General features: G+C 33.2%; 1 protein-coding gene across 2 annotated transcripts in view; it reads right to left on the reverse strand.

Moving 5' to 3' along the window:
- Window positions 1–313: 313 nt before the first annotated feature.
- The window catches only part of PCP4 (Purkinje cell protein 4), a 28,860-nt gene continuing 8,701 nt past the window's right edge, over window positions 314–20,472 (reverse strand). The window contains exons 2-3 of one of the 2 annotated variants that reach the window (XM_031959193.1): window positions 13,395–13,446; window positions 314–746 (exon numbers count right to left, since the gene is read on the reverse strand). In XM_031959193.1, the coding sequence (XP_031815053.1) occupies window positions 619–746; window positions 13,395–13,446 (180 nt within the window). In that variant the 3' untranslated portion in view covers window positions 314–618. The remainder of the gene's footprint in view (window positions 747–13,394; window positions 13,447–20,472) is intronic. The other variant, XM_031959194.1, reaches the window with a different exon arrangement.

Raw genomic sequence — 20,472 nt, forward strand, 5'->3', positions numbered from 1 at the left:
TCTACACCATCTGAATTCCCTGAGATCACTCTCTTCAATGTTGAGAAGATATGAGTTCTTCCTTGTTGCTATCAAACCCTCTTCTCCTAGGAAGGAGTTTACTTAACCTTTCAAGGCAGTCTGAGATCTACATCCTGTTCTAATACTATGGAATAATATATGTATATGGAAATGGAACATTAGGCACACCAATCACACTACCCCTATTCTAAGCATCCCTTTTTGCACCAAAAGAAAAATTTAATAAAGCAAGCCCTTTTTTCTTAAATATCTGAATTATTGGGGAAAGATCTAACTGTATTAATATAAAACAGCAAATGAAGACAGCTACTTCTTTTATTTATTTTATTTTAACATCAAGTAAAGTTGTTAGTAACAGAAGAGATAAAATTAGAGCTAAACAAATAGGTTCATTCATTTAAATATTGTCTTACATTTTTCTACAATCTATAAATATCAACAACTTGTGTGCATGCACTTTGTCTTTGTAATTCAGATGTGTAATGTGTGGCTATTTGAAGAGTTTTGCTGATTAATTTATTTGTTCATACATGAATTTTTTATCAGTTGATGGTAGAATTCTATTCATTATCGTTAATTGTGAGGAAACACTTAACACTAAGACTGGGACCCTGCCTTTTTCTTCTGGAATTTTCTAAATTGAGATTGTATTGTCACAGCTGCACGTTCTGTCTCTGGGGCATCCATGTCGATTTGAAATTCCTCTTGAATTTTCTTTTGTCCATCTGTCTCAAGAAAATAAACAAGAAAATAATTTAATATAAGATGAAGGCAGACCCCCAAAGCCAAGACCAATTTGGAAAGCAAGATGAAATTCAGGGGAATACTTTTGATTACAATCAAAAAATAGCCTCTATATAATTAGTATAAAGATGAGAGGATACACTCAAGAAGTAATACCTGGGTATAAAATTATCACATTTCATATTTTCCTCTTTATGTTATTTCATGTATTTCTGTTTTTATAATAGTCATACCTGAATGAAAGTGCTTTTATATTCTGAGAATTCATAAGGAACATTTAGTTTGTCTTAAATACTTCTGTTGACTAAATGCTTTAATCAACAGATAAAAAAAGAAACTCCACTTAAAATAATTGCAGACAATGTAAAAAACTTGGGAGTCTTCATGCCAAAATAAACTGAAGAACTATATGAACACGATTAAAACATTATTTATACAAATAAAGTCAAATCCAAACAATTGGGGAAAATGTTCATTGCTCATGGGTAAACTGAACCAAAACAATATTAAAAAAAAAAAAACAATTCTATTAAAATTAATCTTCTTATTAGTGCCAAACTATCAAAAAATATTTGATAGAGCTAGGGAAAAAAAAAAAAATAACAAAATTCATCTGGAAGAACAAAAGGTAAGGGGAAAAAATGTGAAGGAAAGCAGCCTGGCAGTACCCGAAACTATATTACATAGTGTTAATAATGAAAACAATCAGTACTGGTCAAGAAATAGAGTGGTAGATGCATGGAATAGAATAGATCCAATATTATACAGTGGTAAATGACCATAGTAATCTAGTGTTTGATCAATCCAAAAATCCAAGCTTTTGGGAGAACTCACTTCTTGACTAAAGTCCTGGGAAAACTGGAAAGTAGTTTGGCAGAAACTAGATACAGACCAACATCTCACAATATATACCAAGATAAAATCAAAATAGGTACATGATTTAGACATAAAAAAGTGATATCATAAGCATTGGAAATGTTACCTGTCAGATCTATAGATAGAGAATGAATTTATGACTAAACAGAGTATCATGGGAATTAAAAAGATAACTTTGATTACATGAAATTAAAAAATTTTTATACAAACAAACCCAGTGCAACCAAGATTAGAAAGAAGGCAGATAATTGAGTGAGGGAGGAATTAAAAGAACGTTTCTCTAATAAAGGCATCATTCTTTAAACATATAGGAAACTGAGACAAATTTATGAAAAATGAATTATTCTCCAATTGATAAATGGTCAAAGGAAATGAATAGCTATATTCAGAAGAAAAGATCAAAGCTATCTATAATCACATTAAAAAATTCTAAATCACCATTGATTAGAGAAATAAAATTAAAACAATTATGAGGAATCACCTAACATCTGGCAGATTGACTAACATGACAGAAAGGGAAATTACAAATATTAAAGGGGCTGAATTAAATTAAAAGGATTAAATGTAAAAAAATTAGAATAAACAAATATTAAAATTAAAATCAAATGAGAATGTTAAAGAAAAATAGGGAAATAAAATTGATAAAAGAATTGGGAAAAGAATCAATACTTTGGAATACAAGTTATAAAACCTCATATATATGTGTTTTTATGTGTATACACACACATACACATACACAACCAAGAATGGCATACCCATAAAAATTGAGCTTGAACCTATGACAGAAAAAAAAAAGGTATTGTTAATGAAATAGACTGCTAAACATTTCTGGAGAAAAGAATCCCATAGAAAATTTAAAATGTTAATTCAAAAGTCAAGAGAAGCATTGAAAGGTAAATATGAGCAAAAAAAAATCATAAGGGACTAAGTAAGGATAAACTATTTACATTCTAAAATGGGAAAATAATGTGTCCCCTTAAAATCCTCTCCTCATCAGGGGACATAGAAGTCATCAGAGACAGAGGTCTTGGGAGTGGTTTGTTATGATTTGATGATGGTTAAAAAAATAGAAAGGGAGAGGAAATGGAACACACAAGAAGGGGGTGAAAGAAAATAAGAGGAAAAATGAGGAAAATAATATCACATAATTAGAATGCAAAAGTGGAAACAAAGAGGAAGGGTGAAAGGAGTGGACAAGACTTGAATCTCACTCTCATGTGAGCTTTGTCCTTTGTTCTGGAAGAGGACCATGACATCAGGGAGCTGATGACATGACATGAAGTGAATTAGAATTAAGTGAGATAAGACTGTACAAGTTAAAGGGGAGAGGGGATAAGTGAAACAGAGTAGGTTAAGGAAAGATAGATTAAGGTAGAAACTAGTGCTAAACAAAACCAAGAAGGTTGGATCTCAACAAAGAGTTCAAAATAAAAGAAAGAATAAGAACCTTTAATACGTTATTAATGAAAGAAAGAAAAGAGGCACAATGCAAAACATATTTGCAAAAAGTGACAGCATTTACAAATTCAAGGGTAAAGTTAAAGGAGTTACAGGGCTATTTTGTCTTCAGTAAACTCACTCAGAAAGTGATATTAAAAGCCTGAGCCTTTAATCCCTAGGACCAATAAAGTCTTGAGGATGATTTTAATACATTTTATAGAAAATCTAGCCTAAGGAGAGCAAGGAATTAAGCTACTTCTCCTACAAGAATCTACCCCCTGGTATTAAGTAAGGTCCTTAAATTCTTTTAGAAGAATTCTCTCCCCTTAAATGATTTTAAACCCATTACTGGTTAATCTCGATGGCCAGGATTCAAGAAGCTTTGTACAAGCACTAAAATCTAACAGAAACATAGGAAAAGCAAACAAAAAAAGAGGAGAGAGTGAATATCCAGAAGAAATGAGTGATGTAGAAGAAAGATCAGAAATATCTGGGGTCTTTGTTTGTACCCACCTTTAAAAAGACTAAGTCTCAATTCCCAATTATCAGATTTATGTGATTTGTTATACCACATTTGTGCTGTAGATCAATGTAAAGAGATGGCTATGAGCAATAACAGCATCAGAAACATCAGGATTAAAGTGAAGATGATACATTCTGAGTAATCACTGTAATCATGGATCACGAAAAATTGCCACTAGCCAGGACCTCCCCATCTCTAGAAGCCATATTGAAAAGGGAATAAATAATCTTTATCTTAGTTCCCTTTCTTCTCTGAGGACCAGGTAGATACTTACTGCTCCACCCTTGTTGTCAAAAAGCAAGTCATCACAATAATATCACCTGTAGTAGGATAGAATTTCCCTGAAGTGCCTCCCCTTATCCTGACATAACTTCCTCCCCACACACAACTTATATAAAGAAACAATGGTGCAACTTTCTGGCCTAGGACCAATAAAAAACCCAAGCCACATGGGTTCAGTGCCTCTGAAATTATAGTTACTATACCTTAATGATTGACTAATCAGAAACATTTCCAGGAGATAAGGAGGACCAGGTCCAGAGAAGCTAACTGTCACTGTATCCTTACTGTATATTTTTGTTGCATATTCTTGTTGTTTTAGGACAAAGCAAACCTCTTCCTTTGTTAAATGTTCATTGACTCATCAGTGCCTCATTTTGCCCCAACATTGAACCTGAACAGAGAGCACTAGTTTTAGAGTTGCATCCTCAACATTTGGCAGTTAGCAGGTTGCGATAAAATGACACATTTTCGGGGTCTTTCAATTTTATTTTGTTCTATATTTTTAATTATAATTTTTATAGGAAAAAAGTGGTTTTGTACATGGGCTATAAAAGTGTAAATTCAAGACAACTTATAAATAAAAACATTGAATCCTGCATTATTTGTCTATACAAAATGTTTATATGGAACATGCATACAGTCAAAACCAGTAAGTTCTCTCTTCCTTGAAATGTTATGCAGATTTGTCCAGGTTTTCTAAACTTCATATTTGTTTTAGAATGTCTTCAGAATGTTTTGTCAAAAATTAAATGACAATATAAATTTTCCATGGTTCATTCAAAAAATAAGGGTAAAAATAAAGAGGGAGAAGTTATTCAAACTTTGTTTTCTTTATTTCTGAATTGTTGTCTCCTTGGGCTTGTTAAAAATTACTCTACAAAGTTTTTTTTGCTCTCTGCCACCATCATCCCTTTTGCTTCATTTACCATTTTCTTGCCCACCAAATAGCCACTGTCACCCTGGTCTCCAAAGTCACTGAATTTGGCCCAAACCAGAGTTAATGTTTCCATCTTTTTCCTGGGTCTTCCATGACTATTTAGCATCTTCTTATGAATTAAAATCCATAAAACTGTACTGCTTAGACAAATCTTCCTCTCTGTGACTATCTGGAACAAATTCAACTATGAAATGAATCTTTTAATTTTTTTTTTTCTGTCATGTCTTCAATCAGACCTTTGGTGAATAGTTTTGTAGGATTACATCCTTGCAGCTGCATTAATCGTCAAATGTCCTTTTAACTCTAACTTGATTCCTTTGTCTTCAATTTCTATATTGTTATAAGAATTCAAAGCTTAATTTTGCATCTTCCACAGAGGCAAATTAAATAAATACAAATCCTTTTGGTTGGCATTGGTTGTTTGGCAGCTGATTGATGTTGCCTTCTTAAAACACTTTTCAGACACTTTCTTCTGTGGCACTGTAGGCAAGGTTATTCAGCAATAGTGTCTTTGAAACTGCCATTTTGTTTCCTGCTCCAAAAATTATTCTTCCCACCTCTTGATTTCTCTTATCCTTGAATTTTCTCTCCTGTGTAGTACAGAATGATGTCCAATCATTAATCTTAGTTCCCTGTTTCTCTTATAAGGCTTTAAATTGCTTCTTTTAAATTCAATGGGGGCAATTCCTTTTCATATCTTATCTTTGGTGTAGATCAGTCTACATTCTATATCATCTTCAAATACTTTCTTGACTTCTTCCGGAGTTAATTTATAAGGCAGATTCTTGATAAAAATTGTCCTTGCAATTTTTTTGCCTTTTCTAGTTTCATTTCAGAGCTAATCTCTGAAATCATAGTCACTGAATTCCAGAGTTTTTTTCATGTCTTCTGTTAATACAAATTGCATATACACAATCAAAAAATCAGTAATTCAAACCCTGATTTGTAGTACTTGCTGATTTTTGAAGTGTAATTGCACACACTGAAAATTTATCAACTTATAAAAGTAAACTCTAGCTGTGAGTAATCTGATAACTCTCCCAAGAATAACCTTGAGTCTTGGACTCAGTCTTCCATTGGATTTCCCCTGGAAGAATGAACCAATTGAAGCCATGGTGTTGCTAGGCCCATGAGCATTAGTCTCAAAGGCTAAACTTTGCCCTTACAGCTGACATTTTCCATTTTTTTTTTCCTATTTGCTTCCTTCATCCCATTCTCTTCTTCATCTCAAGATTTTAGAAGGGCTTGTTTTTTAATCTGAATTTGTGATTTCATTTCTATAGGAAACTCCTGATAAGGAAATTCCACCTTCAAAAACAGATCAGCAACTATTTATCAATTTGTAATATTAGAGAGTTGTCATCTGCATTCAGAAAGAGGACTATGGGGCTGAATGGGCTGAATGTAGAACTCAACATAGTATTTTCAGCTTTTTTGTTGTTGTTTGCTTGCTTTTTTTTCTTTCTCATTTTCTTTCCTTTTTAACATGATTTTTTCTTGTGCAGCACGACAAATGTGGAAATATGTATAGAAGAATTGCACGTGCTTAACATATATTGGATTACTTGATGTCTAAGGGAAGGGGTAGAGGAAAGGAGGGAGAAAAATTTGGAAAAAAAAGTTTTGCAAGAATGAATGTTGAAAACTATCAATGCATATATTTTGAAAATAAAAAGCTAAAAAGAGAAAAAATATATATTGCTCTCTAAAAGAGTCATCCGTGATCTCTTTATTGCTAAATCCAATTGTTTTTCCATCTCAGGATTCATTCTTCTTGATCTTCCTGAAATTTTGACACTGTTAACTCACCTCTTTTCTTCTATACACTCTATTCTTTATGGGTTTCTATTCACTACTTTTTTATAGCATTTTTCCTATTTAAAAGACAGATTCATCTATATAAAAAGAACAAAATTCCCATTATCTTAAATCTTTTCCTCTCACACTTCTTCCATCTTCTAGCAATCATTGAAAACTTTCTCCTTCCTGATGACACAGTTTCCTTTGCCACCCTTCACAATACTGGCTATACTCATTCCCTTTAGCTAACTGGATGAGTCAGGGGAGTTGGAATACTCCTACATTCCCATTGCTATTTCCACATTTTGTCTCTACCTGCTTCATGCTCCTTGTCATTATTTTTGTACTATTGCAATAACCTGTTGGTTATCCTACATGTCTGAAATGCTCTCACTTGTCATTTCTGCCTACAGAATTCCCTGGCATCCTTCAAGTTCCAATTAAAATTTTATCTTCTACAGGAAGCCTTTACAAATTCTTCTTAATTCTAGTGTCTTCTCTCTGTTAATTATTTCCTATTTCTTTTATATATAGCTTATGTGTTCATAGTTGTTTTTTCATTGTCTCCCCCCATTAAATTGTCCCTATCCTTGAAGACAGGGACTATCTTTTGCCTCTTTTTTCGTCCCCAGCCCTTAAGACAGTGCTCAATACATAGTAGCCACTTAAAAAACATTGACTGACTGACTAAAAACATTCCTTGCCAGTTCCTTTTCCATGTCCAGACCAAGGGCCCAAATCCCAAGATTTTTGTCTTAATATCTCTCTTCTTCTCCTTCTACATATATCTTTAAGTACTAAACTTTCATGGATTTAACTTCTTTTCTATACAGTATACCCACCTCATGTCTAACTTTCAGTCTTTCTTGAGCTCTATCCTAAATTTCCAATGTACTGCAGAATATCTCTGCTGGAATACACAGGAGAGCTGTTGGAATACATGGGAGCCAACATAGACAGTGGCTGCTGGAGATCCAACCCAGAATGGATCTCCTCTTGTGAGAGGATGATACAAGGAAACTGAGGGGTGTGGTGTTCTCTTCTTTAAAATATAATGGTTCTCTCTGAGCAGGTTTCTTGGGGAGGTTTTCTGGAGGCAGTCTTAGTTTCAGTTCAGAGTAATAAGCACTCCAAATACAGCCAGCTGATAAAAATCCAAACATTTATTTTCTCCTTCCTTGATTCCAAGAGCTCTGGCAGCTTGTTCTTTGCTTCTGCTTCTGCCTCTGCCTCAACTCCGACTCGTGGCTTTCAATCTTCCGAAGTGACTTCTGGCTCTAGCTCAACTCCCACTAGTGGCTTCGTCTGAACTGACCCTGACTGGATCACTGAAGCTCTTTTTGTGCTCGGTGTAAAAGGTTGACTCCTCCTCTGAGAGAGTGGGATTGTAGGCGTCTGTATCTCCCAGAGTGCTCTGTGGCCCTAAGAGCTTCTTGTTTATATGAGCTCTATAAAGGTATGAACACAAGCGTTGTTTCTATCAGTTCCACTTAGTACCTTGTTGCAAGTTCTGGCCCATAAAAATTTCCTTGTAAGATCAGATCAATCATACTGAACCATGCTAGATTAGATAATTATTGTCTCTATCAACTCTAATGAGTTAACACTTTGTAAGGATTCCAACAGAGGGGCAGTTGCTATTCTCTGACCTCTCTGATTAAGAGGCTGTTGCATTGTCTGACCTTTCTCCTCTTTCCTCTACCTCCAATTTATCTCATTCCCAGTCCACAACATCTGTCAGCAAAGACTGTCTTGCAACTCCTTCAGATGTTATGATCCACAGCTGTGGAGGCTCTTGGAGAATTGACCTATCCCTTAACACATTTCCTTGGATATCTGGATATTTCATACTTGGAGATTTCATAGACATCTCAAACTTAACATGTTCATAATAGATCTCATTATATTTCCTCCTAAATTTTCTTTTACACAGAATGCACATAATTCTCCTATCATGCTTATTCGTTGTCCCCTCCCTCAGAATTCATTTTCCCATCTCTGTGCTTTTGTACAGGCTATACTCCATGGATAAAAGGTGCTCCCTTTTAAACTCTGATTCTTAAAACCCCTTCATGATTCAAATCAAACATGACTTCTTTCAAAAACTCCTATTTCCTATTTCCCCAATTATTATCACTCTAACACATTCGCTTTTTGCCTATTCTATATTCTCTTTTCATTTGTCATTATCTCCCAGTAGACTAGAAGCTCATTGACAGTTTGCGCTGTTTCACTTTGGGCTGTGTCTAGCCCAGTTTCTAGGACATTTTTAGTTGGCATGCATTTTTGTATTTTGTATTTTGTCAAAAGATCCAGCAACAAAAAATTCATTCTGGCTTTAAAATCAAAGCAAATCAATAGCATTTTTCTTGAACATAGTAGGCATTAGCAAATGCTTAATAAATGAATTTATAGAATGGTATATTCCTAGAATATGAAAATTAAAAGGAACATTAAAAAATTTCTAGCCATCCCTTCATTTTACAGGTGAGGAAAATGATGGTCCAAAATGTTTAACTGCTGAGTCCCACATAAAACAAGGAATAGTGGCATAACTGGAATTTTAAACTGAATATTCTGATTTTTCTATTACTTTGTACCATTAGTAAAATTCAGAAAATGGACCAGATTTCTCAATTACATGCTGGATTCATATTTCAATCTCACAACATTTTAGTATTGGTATAATTCTAGATTAGTATAACAAATACTTTTACAACAGAGCTAAGCCAGAGAATTTAGGAGAGATCAAACTAAGGAAAGATACATGTATCACTTTATGGGACAGGTTGTCACTCCACTAAAGCTTAAGGAAAAGAGCCCAGTACCCATCAGGGACAAGTTCTAAGACTGATGAAATACAAACTGCCTAGTATGGGAAAAATTGAGAATGTTTTCAGGTCCAGTCCCCAAGAAAGTATAATCAAAAGAAAGGAGTTGGAAAGGAAGCAATAGGGAAATATAAGAAAAATAGACTGAAATTACCAAAGCCCTCAGGAGGAAGAATACTGAGTTAAATACTGTAAGCATAAGCAGATAAACCAACAGGGAAAATACTAATTATAATCAACAAACAAGCATTTGTTAAGAGCTTGCTATATGTCAGGCACTGTAATGTGTTTATGCCATAGTTTCCAGATCAGCTAAGAGATTCCAGCCATTTATGAATAAAGAAAAATGAAATCAGCATCTAATTATATAGAAGATCTCATGGATCCCTGACAAGAGGACCAAAGACATCATGAAACCATGACTTCCTAACTAACTTTAAAAAGAAATAAAAATAGTGAGAGTACAAATTATGGAATGTTCACTAAAAATAAATGAAAGAATAGGAAAACTTGAATTCACAATTCCAAGTCCCATCAAAGAAATAAAACAGAAAATGCTAATGTATGAAAGTAAAGCACAATCTTGAAGAAGAGAAGTAAAAATCAATAAAATTGGAAAAAAGTGATCATAGAAGCAAAACATATTGATCTCAAAAAAAAGGATTCATAGATAATTTAAAAGAAGTCTTACACTGATCTCTCAGAAGAACATAACAAGTCACCAAACTTGAACACCACAATGAAATATGTGAACATGAATGAAATATGAGAACATGGTTCACAACTTTTGAACATTGAAAAAAAAAAAAGTACCAGTTAAAAGAATCCACAGATCATCTCTAGGGAACAAAAATAAAACAAAACTCTATGCTGCAAGTTCTACAGGAAGTAGATTAGAGATCAATATGAACTACATGATCAGTGACATAGGAAAACTCTTACTTTTATGCAATTCCCTTTCTATAACTTAAATGAACTGATATTTCTAAGCATGAGTCCCAACCAAAAAAAAAAAAAAAAAAAGATAGGGAGGGGCATGGAGCAAGATCTCCAAGGTAGAAACTATTTAAAATATGGAAGACAAAATAGGTACCACAAAAATACATGAAAGGTAAATAAGTATAACAATCAAGGACAACAAAATAACCAAAAAATCACTTCAAAATCCCTTTATAAAAATACATAATCAGAGAAGGATAAAAGCAAAATCAAATAGAAATGATAGTGGTGGAAAAGCAAGTTAGAAGCTTCATGAATTAAATTTCTTAGCATCCCACCTAAAGGTAGGTCAAATTTTAGAGGGACTAAGTTACAGAATGGGAGAACATACAAAAGAAGATAAAGTAGGAAACACGTAGAGGATAATATGTGATGAATATAATAAACTCAAAAGTTAACAATAAGGAGAAAATAACCCCTGTAATTCTCAGTAAAAAGAGAATCTACAGGAGAATGGGAGACGAAGCAAACAGTGATTGATAGATTGAGAGAAAGAAAGAAATCTTTCAGTGATGAGAGAAGGTACCACTGATGAAGGTTCCCATAAGGAAAAAAGGAAAGTAGGGAACTTTCAGTGGGCCAACCTGCAAATACTGTGTGCTTATAGAGATCACTGATGCTGTTCCAGAAAAAAAGGGAATCAAAGCTTTTGTACTATCCAGAACATGAAGCCAAAAAGGAAATTTCATGCAAATATGGGAATGGAGGTGGGGGATTGAGAAATGAACATAGGGAAGTTAAACATTAATAATGAACAACATGATGAAGGACATAATAAAATCTGTACTATAACACAACAAATGTGTTATCTAGGGAGCAAGATCTCTTAATGTAGTAAGTGCTTAGAAGAGGGCACCCAAAATAAGTACATTATAAACTTGAGGAAACAAAGAATAAAGAAGGACTAAAAAAGTATCAGGGTCATTAATCAATGAATAAAAGTCTAGAATCAATAGTAAAATAAGGCAAATAATGAAGACAATAAAGAAAAGAAAATCTTTTAAGAAAAAAAGCACCAAAAATGAAATCTACAAAGACTAACCAATATGACAAAAGAAAGGGAATTGTGCTTGATTATTTAACTGAGAAGAAAAACAAGAAGGAGGAAATTAAATAATAGGGAAAAAGAAGAAATACCATTAATTTAAGCAAAACTCTAAAACAAGGCAAAGAGGTAGGTAGTTGAAGGAGAAGGAGAAGAGAGCCATATTAAAATTGCCTTAAAATATATTCAGCTAAAGTGACTGAAAATAGTTGGTACTATAATTACAGAGAAAGAGAGGGAAACCCCAGTTTAGAAATTAAAAATATTAGAAACTAATCAAGGAAAGTATAAATCTAACCTCCATGATTTTAAATGTAAATGAATTAAAAAATTAAATAAGAAGAAAAAAACTGCTAGCCAAGGCAAAATGAAAAAAAGAACCCCACAATCTGTTGCATATAAAAAAAAAAATCAAAGAAACATACAGAATAAGAATGAAGGATAAGAATAAAATTTGCTGTGCATAAAGAAGTGTTATGCTATCAAAGTAAAAACAAATATTTAAAACATAAAAAGGAATAAACAAGATAGTTACAATATTCTGGGGGGTGGGGAGTAGAGACAACAAAGCAATATCAATATTAAACCTATATACTCTAAATATCTTAGCCTATTTCCCAAAGGAAAAATTAACTGAACCTCAAGAAAACAATAATTCAATAATTACAAGAGATATCAATGTGACATTCTCAGTTTTGGATAAAGTTAAAAAAAGAGAAACAAAAGAGAAAATATAAAATTGAACAAATTGGTGAAGAAACCAGAACTAAAAGTTTATTGCATCTTTTAAACAGGCTTGCTAAAGAACGTTCATATTTATAATCATAACATTGAACTTTTAAGAAAAAATTGACCACTCATCATGGAACAAAAATAATGTACACAAATCTAAAAAAGTATAAATAATAAACATATATTTTACAATGCATTAAAAACAGTAAACAATTCATGGAGCATAAAAAAAAGGCACAGACTCAAATAGAAACATAACAATGAAATCCTAAAGTATTCCATAATAATGAGAAATCAAAGATAAACATGAAATAAATTCCAAAAAACAAAGTAACTAAGCTACAAACCCAAACCAAATATTCCAAGAAGCTAAGCTTAATCATCAAATGAAAAGGATGGAAATTTAATAATAGAGAAATATTTAAGGTATTCCTGGGTAGAAGGAAAGAGGGGTTGGAGAGAAGGAAAAGGAAATAAATTATTTAACTTACAAATATCCTAAACAAAGGGAACCCTCAGAGGTAAAATGTTCTTTATAAATGATTTTCTTACACACACACACACACACACACACACACACACACACTGGGAGAAGGGAGAGAGACTCAGCGGAGTACATAGAGTAATAGATAGCAAGTTGATCTGGAATTCAGAGATACTCAGCTTCAAGTCTTGCATCTGAGACATATTGATGCTGTGATTTTGGGAAGTGATGTAAATGATGTAACTCCCCAGGCACTAAAACTATATGTCAGAGAGAGTTCTGACTTAATATTAATGTACAGATATGTGTGTGTATAATATATAATGAATTATGAATATACATATTAAATATTATATTATGTTTTACATATATGTGGGTTATATTATATTTGATATATATGTAAACATATATCCTCAAATGCACAAAGGAATCTGTGTTTTTATTAGTATAAGGAACTTCTTTTATGGGAAATCCTCAAACCAAAATAGATCACAACTCATCTGTGACATAATAAATTATTCTTAGGAGCTTCATTTCCTAAGATTTGTAGGAAGGTTAAGTGATAAAGTCACACAACTAATAAGTGTCAGAGATAATATTTAGACCAATATCTTCCTGTGTTCAATCAACCTACTGCTCTATATATTGCCAGTATGTCTGGGTGTTTTGTATTGTCTTACCATTCTCACCAGAAGATTTCTCCTTTTCATTGGTTGCCTCAGAACCCTTTTGCTGCAGACATAAAAAGAACAGAAGAAATTTCCATTAGGTAAATCCAAAATTATTATGTATTATTAAAAACATATACTTATTGCATCATAGATCATATGTTCTCAAGGGAAGAAATAAATGTAGGCTATCTATAGCCACCTGCAAAAAATGATCCTAACCATTATTAATTACAAAAATGCAAATAAAAACAATTCTCTACATGTGCATTGCTACCATTGTTTGCGTGTGTGTGTGTGTGTGTGTGTGCTGATTCTGACCTATAAGTATATATAGATGATGCACAATTCACTTCATGTTTATGAGGGAACTTGTAAAATACAGTGTTAGATGTGCATTGCCAAATAATACCCAAGGTAGCATCCACCCAATCTACCTCATGCTTATTTTCCTAACAAAACACTACTCTCCATCCTCACCATGATCTGCAATATGTTGACAACTCATTTTCTCCTTACCTTGACTATTTGGTGAACAAATTCAACTGTACAATGACCTTTTCTTTCCCCTCTTTTTATCATTGACTAAACTCAGTCAAGCCTCAGCTTTGATTGCCTCTCCCACCATTCACCAGCTTTGCTCCTAAATATATGTTTGCAGAATGAACAGAGAAAAATCACACAATTTTTTCTGACTGGGTCTGCTAAAAATTTGTTTTACATGATCCCAACAGGATCCTCACTGCTGCTAGACAATCCTACTATATTTCTTTATCATTATTTCATTATCCACTATTGGCTCTTCCAAACCTTTCCCTCCTTAACCTTCCCATTGTTCCCCTTCCCTTCATTCTATCGGCAGAAGATTTTGAAGAAAATGAGCCTGTGAACTTCCTCTTTTTCTTCTTCCTCATCTTCTATCACTGCCTTCCACCACTATTTTCTATTGGTGCCTTCTACATCTATTTTCTCCTCTATTTATTTCACATGATGAAGTGACCTTACTCCTTACAATCCCTTTACTTGTACAAGAAATCTCATGCCATTCTGTCTTCTGCAATAGATTGCCCCTTCCATCATCTCTGCTTTGTCATCTGTCTTCAATCTCTGCCTATCTTTTGTTAAACAATACAGGCCCCACACCAGACATGTAACAATGACATTATACTTAAGCAATACTATGAAGCCTTTAACAGTATTTGGTTTGTATTTATTGTTAATAGGTAGTTTTACTCTTTCCCTCAACCAATTGCTTGCAACTCATTTTCTGTAACAAAATGAAAAAACTGAATCTGATTCCACATTTATTCTCTGAGAGAATAAGAAGTTAAAAAAGAAACTTGGTTCCTCATGATACTTTTTCAAAAGTAACAATTATTATTGTTCACTTGTGGCCAACTTTGTGACCCTGTGGATCTCTGATTATGGAGTTTTCTCAGCAAAGACATTAAAATGGTTTGACATTTCCTTCTCCAGTGACAAACAGAGGTTAAATGATTGGCCAAAGTCACACAGCTAGGAATTTTCTGATATTGGGTTTGAACTGAGACCTTCCTGCCTTCAACCTCAGCACACTATCCACTGTATTACCTAGTTGCCCTGAAAATAACAATATTAATGCTGAAAAGAAACAAACTTTCATCTTTGAGAAAATAGGACTATTCCATGTAAAAGGGGTAGCCCAGATCATATCCTGTACTAAACATAGTACATAAAGATGCAAAACCTTCATTTTTAAGATACTGTGGCTTCTGAGTGATCACAAACCACCTGAAGAGTTATAAACTCAATGGTACTTAGGCCTATTACTTCATTTTTAGCATAGTCAAGGAGCTAATTATCATTTTAAGTTATGGACCATTGATTAGAAGGGGTAGCTCAGTGGTACAGTGGATAGAACACCAGTTTGGAGTCAAAAAGAGCTGAGTTCAGATCCAGTCTCAGTCAGTCCATCTTTCTAGTCATAGGGAGCACACTGAAGAAGTGAACAGCCAACCATTACAATACACTTCCCAAGAAAACCCCATGAATGATATCAATAAGGCTGTGTAGAGTTAGACATGACTGAATTAACTGAAAAATAACAAAAATTGTTTGCAACTGTTGAAATGTCTGATTTAAATTTTTCTGTATATATAACATATATACATATATGTATGTATGTGTGTGCACTATAAAGAAATACACACAGATACATGCACATATATCTTTTACTAGCATGTTTTTTTTTATTTAAAACAAGTAGAAAAAAGGGAGGAAGCAGAAAATTTTTTTTAAATTATGTGCACAGCAATATATAAGAAAGGATTTAAAATATGTAACAATAAATTTCCATTTCAAGAAAGTGTATATAATAATATAACACATTGTATTCAGAACTGTTTTTGCTTCCTTGTAGGATTTCTTTTGTTCTCACCTGTACACTTTTTAATTTATGCTTTTTTCCCCTTTCTTCCTTCCACTTCTCCCAATCAGGCTATAATTAAGCATGAATATATTTGTGTTTGCCTATATATATATATATATATTATATATATTATATACATATATACATATATATATTATATGAATATATTATATACATACATATGCATTATCTCTAGTTTTCATCCCTGCTAACTCTTCTACTTTACCTCTGCCCACTAATTTGTCTTGGTATTACTTAACCTCCATATCACCCACCCCACCCCAGTCTCCCCACTTCACCCCCACTCCATCCCCAAGAATCCCTATCATATCCTCTCCTCTCAACTTTTCCTTCCATTTTTATCGTTTTCCCATTAATTCAGACAATTTATCCCACTTTAGTTACTCTACACACCCTTCTAAATACCCTATCTTATCCTATTCCCTCCCCCTTTTATTTCTTTATAGACTTGGGAGAATGTTATACCTTTCTTGATATATATTTGTATTGTTTCCTCTTTTAACTCATTCCCCATTTGAGTAGAATTTCAAAACTACCAGCCCTCTCCCCCATCTAATTCCTCTGTGTTAGTTCTTGCTCTGGTATATCATGTGTATAGTATAATTACAGTTTTTGCCTTTTCCTATACAATTTTGCTTTTTAGAATCCCATTATACTCAGTTCTATTCCAGTCTTTCTTTTGAATTACCCAACTACTAATGACAATCTTAAACATATGGTTTATATTTTTATATATAAAACATAAACATTTTGTCCTTATTGAGTCCCTTAAAATTAATCTTTGATGCTGGTTCTTACAAGTCAAATTTTATGTTGAATTCAGGTTTGTTCACAACATAATCCTGAAAATCTGACAGTTCATTATATGTCCATTTATTTTTCATTCAGTATTATACTTAATTTTGCTGGGTATAACATTTTTGGCCACATTCCTAATTCTCTAATTCTTTTGATTGTCAATATATAGTATTCCAGACTTGCAGTTTTTTATTGGAGCCACTAATAGGTCTTATGTGATTCTAACTGTAGCTCCAGCATATTTGAATTGTTGTTGTTGTTGTTGTTGTTGTTGTTATTGTTGTTGTTGCTTCTAAAATTTTCTCTTTGATCTCAGGGTTTCAAAATTTAGTAATGATGTTCCCGCATGTTTTTCATGTACTATTAATGTAGTGATTGGTGGATTTTTTTTTTCTATTTCTACTTTCCCTTCTTGTTCTGTTTCTTTGATCTTGTATTATTGTATCAAGATTCTTTTTTATCATAGCTTTCAGGTAGCTCAATTATTCTTATGTTTTCTCTTTTTCATCTGTTCTCCAGATCTATTTTTTTTATGAGAAGTCTCACATTTTCTTCCATTTTTCACTTATATTTTGTTTTATTTTTTCTCAGTCTTTCCCTTACCCAGTTTTAATTTTCAAAGAGTTATTTTCATCCTTAAGATTCTGTGTCTCTTTTTGTAGTGGTTGATTTTCTATTCATAATCTTCCTTTTTTTCTTGGATTGCTTTTAGTTTTTATTTGTTGTTTTTCCTCAATCTTTCTCATTTGGTTTTTAAAGTCTTTTTTCAAGTCTATGAATTCTTTTTGGGCAGGTAACTATTTAATGTTGGACAAGTAAAATTTGGGTGGGTAATTCTACTCTTTGGGATAGAAGAGGCTTTAAAAAATCACTATCATCCTCTGAAGATGAATCCCATCTTCCTATTTCCATAGTAACTTCCTATAATTGGGTTCTTTCTCCTTTGACTGATCATATTTTTAATCATAAGAGTTTATTTGTGTAATCACCAGTAATGAGGGGAGAAGGGCATAATGCCTCTGGCTTTAACTTCAGTTCTCTCCTTAGCTTGGAACCCAAAACCAAGAACTCTACTTTCCTGTAAGTACTCACAAATCTGACTCACTGCTTTTGAACTAATCTAAGTATGCTGGTTCCTTTTTGCCCAGGGCCATATTTCTACAGCACAGTTGGACCTAATGTTCCCTTTTAACAGAGGTTCCCTCAATCTTCCCAGACTCCGATCCCTGACACCTCACTCAAATCCCTGACACCTCATTTGTTCCCACTCTGTCTCAGGTGAAAGTTTTTATGGTTGAAACTGAAGTAAATTCAGAATTCAGCTAACCCCAGGGCTCTACACTTGCCAATTCAGTAAAGCTAGTCTGAAGGTATTTATACTTTGTACTAGCCAAATCTCTGTCACAGGGTTTTCCTCAGGGCTTCTCTGGTGTTCCCAGGAGGATCCAACTCATTCTACCCCAATTCCTCTTTGTTTTTCCACCAGTCTATGTTTGCCCTGAAGCACAATTTTGTTTTATTTATGAGGAAAATCTAAAGAGTTTGGGATTTTCTGATCTACTGGGCCATCTTTCCAGATTCCTCTCTAGATTAGTTTTAATTGCAAAATTTATGCCAACTTCTTGGCACTCCTCTTTGCTGGGATCACTCCAGAAAAAAATATATATCCAGCTCCAACTTTAGTAAATTGGTGTTCATTGTTAAATGTGTGCACATTCCATGTGCCAGTAGTGAGTGGAATCATATTTGCAAAAGGTTTTGGACATTTTTGTGTGCTTTGATTCAACAAAGTTAGATTCCCACTTGCTATAAGCAGGCTAGCATTGGGTACTAGACAATTTTAGGGTGTCTTATCTACCTACCTCATAATGAGAGGTGAACAGTGTGATCCCTAAAAAAAGACTACTCAGATAACCAGGAACAACCAAATCCCACTGCTGCTGTGGTCTAGTGAAACAACAACCCTCTGAACTGGACCAACTGCAAGTAGTATTTTGACCATAGAGTTGTACAAAATCATCAGCTTCACTCTCAGATGAGAGTTTGATGAATCATATAGTTACCAAAAGTAGCAAATAGCTCTCATACCAGAGGAAATCTTTCATGAATATACCCTATAGTGCATGTACATATATATATAAATACATATCTACATGTAATTTTATACATAAGTAAATTTAATTTGTAAACAGGTAGCTATGCAAAAATATAGCTATATTATTTGTGTAGATACACGTACACATAAATAACATGAATCTTTACACAATCTATCTCAGATTTCTTATACAACCTGGGCAAATAACATGTCCTGATAACACTAATACTACAAATTAAATAAAAGATGCTGACCACAATTGGTAGAGTTTTCTCACTGGTGTGAGAAGTGGAACCTGTAGAATCTATTCAGATGCTCTAGATTTGCTCAGATACAAAAGTCATTTAGAATAAAATATATGCCCTAGAATAGTTGTTACTATACTTTAAAAGGCAAGGTGTTATGTATTATGATACACAAAATAATTCCACATGGGTTGGGTATAATACACACACACACACACTTTGGAAATAATCAGAATTTTCAAGAGTAGTAGGTCACAATAGTAATAATTTGCTTACCTATTCTTTCTCTTTTCTTCTATACAATTCTATTTAGGCAGCTAAGAGTTAAATATTAAGTGAGGTTCCTTTCAGAGTAGTTGAAATTTAAATTCAGAAACCAAATAATAATTGTAAACATATAAAGTGAGGGAAAAATGTTTGTATTTTAGAACAAGACATAGCCTCTGATTGAACCATTATGAAAACACTAAGTAAGCTTATTTATCCAAAATAATATGGTTATCTAGCACTTAATATTTTAGGCAAACTTATTTATCATATCTCAGTGTGAGCAAAGTCAATAAGCAGTCTCCCTAGATTGAAGCAACTGGATAAGGAAGAAAAAGTGATTAAAACTCAGCAGTCTACTTCAATTATTTTAAAGTATTTAATACATAAACATATTACTTCGGCATGAAGGCTTATACTAATGTGCAGGTAATATCAGAGGGTAGAAGGAGATATATTTGAAAAATATTGATAAGGGTAAAGTTGATAAGCTTAAACAAAAGACTGGGTATTGAAGGAAAGTGAGAGCAAGTGAGAACTCAAAAAAAAAGAAGAAGAAGAAGAAGAAGAAAAAGAACTAACTGGCTTATGAGCCTGGGAAGCTAGAAAGATGGCAATTCCTTTTGGTTCTCATTCAATAATTACCAGCTATCTATTATATTTAAATTTCAAAAATTTTATTCATGTCCTTCTTCTCTCTCTAGTTTATTAAAAAAAAAATTTGGCTAAATTTGCCTAGATTTAAAATGGAACAAATTTAGATTTCCTATTATACTTTCTCAGTTCGTTACTTCGGGAAGTTTGATGAACTTTTCTTTTACATATTAGATACTATGCCATGAGTGTGTTAATATTTATTCATTGTCTGTTGTAGATTTGAATACAATGTAGTTTTCCTATTTAACTGTTATTCAAATCTCTGTCTAACTATCCCTACTTTATTTTTAGTTGACTGAAACATAACAAATTTTTCTCCACTCCTTGATTTTTACTCAGTTGTCTTTTTTTTTCTAGTATATTTCACATAAACATCATGTTGGCCTCTACTTTTCTAATGCATTAAATTAATCTCTCCCCCATTTCATTAGAGAGATCATACCATTTATATTTTTAATTGTGTATTTTCCTCCATCCTACCCTTTTATGCGTTTCCCCTCATTGTCCTCCTAGGAATTCAGCCTTACAGTATAATTGCAAAGAGAGAGTATCCCAAAGAAATTGTCAAAATAGACAAAAAAAAAAAAAATAGAAATTCTG

This window comes from Sarcophilus harrisii, chromosome 3, assembly GCF_902635505.1.
Source record: "Sarcophilus harrisii chromosome 3, mSarHar1.11, whole genome shotgun sequence".
NCBI lineage: Eukaryota > Metazoa > Chordata > Mammalia > Dasyuromorphia > Dasyuridae > Sarcophilus > Sarcophilus harrisii.